This window comes from Hevea brasiliensis, chromosome 18 (genome assembly GCF_030052815.1).
Source record: "Hevea brasiliensis isolate MT/VB/25A 57/8 chromosome 18, ASM3005281v1, whole genome shotgun sequence".
Classification (NCBI taxonomy): domain Eukaryota; kingdom Viridiplantae; phylum Streptophyta; class Magnoliopsida; order Malpighiales; family Euphorbiaceae; genus Hevea; species Hevea brasiliensis.
This window is the reverse complement of record NC_079510.1, coordinates 40,258,721-40,265,485: the sequence shown is the minus strand read 5'-3', so window position 1 is coordinate 40,265,485 and position 6,765 is coordinate 40,258,721. Positions and strand designations below refer to the sequence as shown.

The following is a 6,765-nucleotide window of genomic DNA, read 5'->3' as shown; positions in this document are numbered from 1 at the left end:
TGATTGATGTTCACCAATCCAACTCAACTCAACTCAACTCAACTAAGCTTTTATCTCAAAAATTTATTGAGATCGGTTAAATGGATTTTCTTTTTCCATTCCAAATGTGATTGATTGATGTTCACCGTTAAAAAAAATGGAATTTCAATTTAATAAGTAATGAGTTTGTAATCTTTTGAAAATTTAGAGAGAAGCAAACTCAGAAACAAAGTTCAAGAAAAAACTATCAGCATGCAATAAGTCATAATTGTATATGACCCCTAATTAATTATAAAATTACGTTTTTCAATTAAAATATCAAATGTATTTTTAAATATTTACGTTTAGGGGTGGTGACGGTAAATGAGGCCAATAGATGATGTCTATGACATCAACAAAGAAAAATAATATTAATAAAAATAACAGTGATTATAATATTGGTAATAAAAGATATCAGTGATATTTTGATAGTTTAATTTGATAAATTAAAAAATATATATATTTTAATATGATCTAAAATTTTTTTTAATAAATTACAGGCTAAATCTATTATGATAAAATGTTATTAATAGAAATTTTTTTTATTCATAAAGATTAAATATTTATGAATAAAAGAATTCAGAGTCATTTAAAACTTCATTAATCTCATTGTAATTTAATATATAATTTTTTAAGACAATAAATAAATCAAATATATAAGAGTTTGTGATTTTTTAAAATATTATACATATATTTTCTTATTTGAAATTAAAATTTTACAAAAATTTCATTTAATTAATTATTTTTCTTTATCAATTATTACGCTCAAAATAAAAAAATTTATTTTTTTTAATTTAAAAAAATAAAAATTATATAAATTATTTTATTTCAAACATAAAAATTAATAAAAAAATCAATTAAATTAAAATCTTGTAAAATTTTACATTTCAAACAAGTTAAGAGAAACCATTTTGCTCATTAGATTGTCAGATCATGATATGCTATATATTTCCTTTATTCTTGGATACGAAAGTCTATTCTTGATGGGAAATTACTTATATTCTTGCGTAGAAAACTCTACTCTTGCATTGGCAGTTTTTCAATCAATAGGACTGACTTATTTCCTGTTCTGAAAAACTTTGTACGTTTTATACATATCTAAATATCTTCACGTTTTATGCTCAATTTACATGGTATCAATGCATTGTTAGTAATTTTAAAATTCTTTCTTTAAGCTTGTGATTCATTGTAGTGTTTGATTATTCATTCACGTTAGCTAAGAAAAGAAATATGAAAAATACTTCAATTTTTAATAGGATTTTATAAGAGAATATTTGATTTAACTTATAAAAATTAACTTATAAGTAGTAAGTAATTATAAGTTAATATAAATTTATAAATATTTAAAATTTTAAGTAATTATGTATTTAATTAGAGTATTAATAAATGTTTAATAAGTAATTAAAATGTTTAGTGAAAAATAACTTATAAGTACATTTATTATTAAAATTATTAAAAAAATATTATATAAAATATTTATTAAAATTTTATAAATTAAAAGATTATAATATAATAAAATATTTGATCAAATTAATTTATAAGTATTGAACGTTTAAGCACTAAAATAAAAGTTGGTCTATCTTTTTTTTTTTCTTTTAAGTCTTTTTCAAATATTGAAATCACAAATCTTGAGTGTTAATTATCCCATTGCCATCACTAAGCAACATTTATGCCATAGCAGCCTCTTGCTCTCCGACAATATATATATGGTCTCATAATTAGCATTGAATTGAGAAGTCTCCTGTGTAAGCTTACGGTGGAAGCTCATTCACTTTTGGCCGTATCCATTTTAATATAGATGTTTTCATTTCTCGTCCCGAATAAGCAAATTGAGGGAAGAATACATAGGTTTCCTTTGAAATAATCATTTAAAAAAAATTAATTAAATTCTCATATAATATTTATGCATAATTTTTATTTCTTTTAACATATTTTTTAAAATAAAAATAAATTGATTTTTTTCATTTTAAACATAAAAATTAGTAAAAAATTAATTTAATTTAATTTTTATAAAATTTTAATTTATAAATAAGAGAAAATTTTACGAGCACCCTCTAACTATGTCCGTTAACATTTTCATTTTCTTTATGTCAAAACCCATTGAGAATTCTTTTTTATTAAAAGTGGGTGAAGCAGACCTTGTAGTCCTACATCTCTCGTATCTAGCAACAAATCTCTTCCAAATTATTTCTTGTATTGTTTTCTTATTGTTGCTAAATGATGTGTCATTTAGGCCTAAGCAATGCATTGATACGTTTACCCCCAATGACGCGCTATTCGGCGCTCGGTCAAAAGCGATTTGCTTGGGCCGAGTGAGTGCCACTAGGCCTCGGCCCAGGCTACATGCATCAGGCCATATGCCTTGTGCATGCTATGCTTCCACTCGCTGCCTTCCAACCTTCCTATGGCACTTGATGCTTTCCAGTATTTTTTTTTTTTTTTCTCTTACAAGTCAATTGATGAGGTTTATTTGGGGAGATAGACCTCTATTATATTGTTTGAACTAACCTAACCGACTGCTGCGGTTGGGAAAATTTTGCATAACAAAATTTTTGTAACAATTAGGGCTAAACTGAAACAATATCCACACACCATAAATAGGCAAAAAAAGAAATAATTTTAAACAAACTCCAACTATGAGCATGCATGGCTAAGACAACTAAAAAACAAGGTGTATTAATCTGGCTAGAGTTTGAAACTCTAACTATGGTCTTTCCCTCTTCAACTTAGCTTGAACCCACCAATAAGAGTCGGCCAATTTGACATATATTGAACGATACAGGGTGTAGCTTTAAAATAGGAAGAGTAGAAGAACTCCTCTCAAAGACAGAACAGTTCCTCCTTTGTAGGAGGCGTTCTCGTGAGGAGGTACATGGTTTTTCCATTCTTCATATAACTAATACCAAGGAAGACCCTTTCTTTCCACCTATCCCTCCTCTAGGTACTCTCTCCCATGCTCTTTTCAGAACAAGAAAATATGTATTAATTGTTAATTAGTAATAATTATGGTCATTGCCATCACAACTTACCAATGCAATATTCCTGATCTTATTCTGTCTAAGATTATGTTTTTTCATGCTTGCTATTAATCCTCTAGGGCTAGCTCTTAACAGTTTCATGTATTAATCAAAGATCATCACCATTAATTCATTTAGTTTCTTTTGTTGAATGTTATCTTTATCTTGCTAAACATGGTTGTTTATTCTCATTATTAGGAATCACGAAGGCAATCATCATAGGAGGAGAGGGGTAGGGTTTGTCCGGCAACTTTAGTAACGATATATCATTGGCCGGAGCTTCTCTTATGGCTTCTGCCTCGCCGCCGGATTCTCCACCTTCTCCTCCTCCTCCTACGTCATCAAATTCACCACCTCCATCATCTTCACCACCTCCACCTTCATCATCATCACCTCCACCACCATCATCATCACCCCCTCCATCGTCATCATCACCACCACCACCACCACCACCAAATAACTCCTCCCCTCCACCACCAAGTGATGACTCCCCACCACCTTCAAATCAGTCTCCGCCACCTCCAAGTGACTCAAATTCTTCACCCCCACCACCAACTAACTCAAATTCTTCACCGCCACCACCTTCCTCTTCCAGCAAAAAGTCACCTCCACCGCCATCAAATAATAATGATGATGATAACAATTTTTCACCGCCACCACCCCCACCTCCAAATTCATCATCATCCAAATCACCACCACCACCACCACGATCAATATCGCCTACATCCTCAAGCACATCTGGGAGTGGAATTAACGTTGTACCCATAGTAATTGGAGTCGTAGTAGGGGTGGCGGTGGTGCTGCTGCTTGCCTCCCTTGCATTCCTGTGTACAGGCAAAAAGAGAAAGAAGAAGAGGTTAGAGTATGATTACTACACAGAGCAATCTCCTGGAAACAACGGTATACCATAATCAACTCCCATTTTCTTCTGAGAAATATAAACAATATATACGTAAATGTTGATCGAAGAGCTACATTCATCTCATAATTTCATTAATTTCTGAATGAACAATGGTTATGGGAAACCGCAGGTGGTAATTTCTACAATGCTTCAACTCCTCAACGTCCTGCTAATAACTGGCAGAACGGGAATCAGTTCAAAGCTGACAAAATGGGTAATCTACCTCCACCTCCTGGTACACATGGAGCCTGGCAAACGCCATCGCCACCGCCACCTCCACCGCCTGGTCCGCAACCACCACATTCTCCTGGTGCAGTTGTATCTGGCAGTGATATGAGTTCCAATTTCTCAGGCCCACATGGTCCAGCCTTGCCTCCTCCGCACCCATCCGTGGCTCTCGGGTTCACCCAAAGCAGCTTCAGCTATGAAGAGCTAGCGGCAGCGACTTCTGGGTTCTCTCAGGCTAACCTATTAGGCCAGGGAGGGTTCGGGTATGTGCACAAGGGGGTGCTGCCTAATGGAAAGGAAATTGCAGTGAAAAGTTTGAAAGCTGGCAGTGGACAAGGAGATCGCGAATTTCAAGCTGAAGTTGAGATTATTAGCCGCGTCCATCATCGCCACCTTGTCTCCCTTGTCGGCTATTGCATTGCAGGTGGTCAGAGGCTGCTGGTTTATGAATTTTTACCCAATTCCACCCTCGAATATCACCTTTATGGTATTCTCTAAGATCCCAGAGCTGTCTACTTTTGCCTCCATATCTTGCATTTGATTCTGGTTTCTTGGGTCTTTTCGTTAATAGTTTGATATCTTGTCAAATTTGCAGGTCGTGGTCTCCCAGCCATGGATTGGTCCACTAGGATAAAAATTGCCATGGGATCAGCCAAAGGACTTGCTTACTTGCATGAAGACTGTAAGCCATCAGTAATTTCTCACCCCTCCCTTTTGTCTCTCTTTTCCTTTCTAATACGTTCGATACATGTTTGTAGGCCATCCTCGCATTATCCACCGAGATATTAAAGCTGCAAATATTTTGCTTGATCATAATTTTGAAGCCAAGGTTCGTTCAACATTAATGCTTATTTGCCCTCGAACGCTATAGCTTGCTGCCTTTATATTGAATTTTTTACATTGAATTGTTTTAACTAATGATTGTTTGTTGAACTACAACTAAATCATCAGGTGGCAGATTTTGGGTTGGCTAAGCTATCTTCAGACAATTACACTCATGTATCAACCCGTGTGATGGGAACTTTTGGGTGCGATCTGTTACTTCCATTATTAATTAAATAGATCATGAAAATTTGATGGGATCAATATGTTAATTTATGATTTGCATTGCAGATACTTGGCTCCTGAGTATGCATCAAGTGGCAAACTTACTGAGAAGTCTGATGTTTTCTCTTTTGGTGTCATGTTACTGGAACTCATAACGGGACGCCGCCCTGTGGATATCAATTCAGATACGGACGAGAGTTTAGTAGACTGGGTGAGGATCGATCATTATTTATAATTTACAATCTCTTTATCTGCTTTAATTTTAATCCAACTTCTGCAAACTTGATTAAACTTGATTAATTACCCATATATATATTTAAATGGTTCGCGTATGCATCCACAGGCTAGACCTTTATGTGCCAGTGCAGTGGATAGTCGAAACTTCGTAGAGTTGGCGGATCCGCGTCTGGAAGGCAACTACGATCCTGCCGAAATGGCTCGCATGGTAGCATGTGCTGGTGCATCCATTAGGCATTCAGCAAGGAGAAGGCCAAAAATGAGCCAAGTAATTAAGAATCCCCTCATTACATGTTTGATTACTGTTTTTGTCTAATATTCAAGTGGATTAGTATTTATCTCGAGATTAATGATTTAAACCTTACAGTTCCATCTCTTTTAAGAATCTTTGTCACTCTGCAAAATTTGAAAAGGTGATTCTAGCTAACAAGTACGTACAAATGAAACAGATTGTTCGAGCACTAGAAGGTGATGTCTCGCTGGAACACTTGAACGAAGGGGTGAAACCTGGCCAAAGTACTCTGTTCAGTTCTTCTAGTTCCGAGTATGACAATTCCTCGTACAGTGCAGACATGAAGAAGTTTAGGAAGGTGGTAATGGAGAACAACAGCCAGGAATATCCAAGCAGCGAATATGGTCACACAAGCGAGTATGGGCTCAACCCTTCTTCCTCAAGTAGTGAAGAATTAGACAAGAGTACTGAGATACAGGAACGAAGGCGCATTCCTTGAGAAAATATCTCTAGCACTGGCTTTCTCAAATTAAGCAAAGGTGGACCGGAATTATTTATTGGGTGACTCAGACATTTTCAAGAACAGGGTTGGAATTTCGATTGCAAGATAATCACTCAGTGTGAGAGCCATATTTTTATCATCAAATATCAGTTGGTTTAGGTGTGGCCTTCATTATTTATTGAATGGATGGTGGTAAGGCAAAATATGTTACATTACATTTTTCTTGTTTTTGTAATCTTGCATATTCATTGATGGACCTCTTGTGAAATTTGTGGAATTGAATAAAGGAGTATTGTCATACAATACAATTATCTTTATATATATATATATATGATACAATTAATTAAAATAAAATATTTCACCAATGAATTTAATAAAAAAATTTTGATTTAATATTTGGAAGGATAATGATTATAGTTAAATACAAAATTTTGTAATATTCAATAAAAATAATGTGTAACTCATCTACGTAATTCATTCCCTCTATTTCTATCTCTCTCTTTGCCGTTGACAAACTTCAATTCATCCATAATAAAATCAAAATCAACATAATAAATTCAATTAATAGTGAAGATAGAGATGG

The 6,765-nt window shown here is 34.2% G+C and overlaps 1 protein-coding gene across 2 annotated transcripts; it reads left to right on the top strand.

Annotated features, from left to right (window-relative positions):
• Positions 1 to 2,818: 2,818 nt before the first annotated feature.
• LOC110649065 (proline-rich receptor-like protein kinase PERK7) lies at positions 2,819 to 6,471 on the top strand. 2 transcript variants are annotated; one of them, XM_058141185.1, is made up of 9 exons: positions 2,819 to 2,959; positions 3,234 to 3,935; positions 4,067 to 4,651; positions 4,760 to 4,846; positions 4,923 to 4,993; positions 5,116 to 5,192; positions 5,278 to 5,422; positions 5,555 to 5,716; positions 5,898 to 6,471. In XM_058141185.1, exons 2-9 carry the CDS (start codon positions 3,323 to 3,325, stop codon positions 6,177 to 6,179), a joined length of 2,022 nt encoding a protein of 673 aa, XP_057997168.1. In that variant the 5' UTR covers positions 2,819 to 2,959; positions 3,234 to 3,322; the 3' UTR covers positions 6,180 to 6,471. The 2 variants fall into 2 exon arrangements, with proteins under 2 accessions (XP_057997168.1, XP_021659166.2); XM_021803474.2 differs by lacking the exon at positions 2,819 to 2,959 and having other exon boundaries at positions 3,070 to 3,935.
• The last annotated feature ends 294 nt before the right edge of the window (positions 6,472 to 6,765 follow it).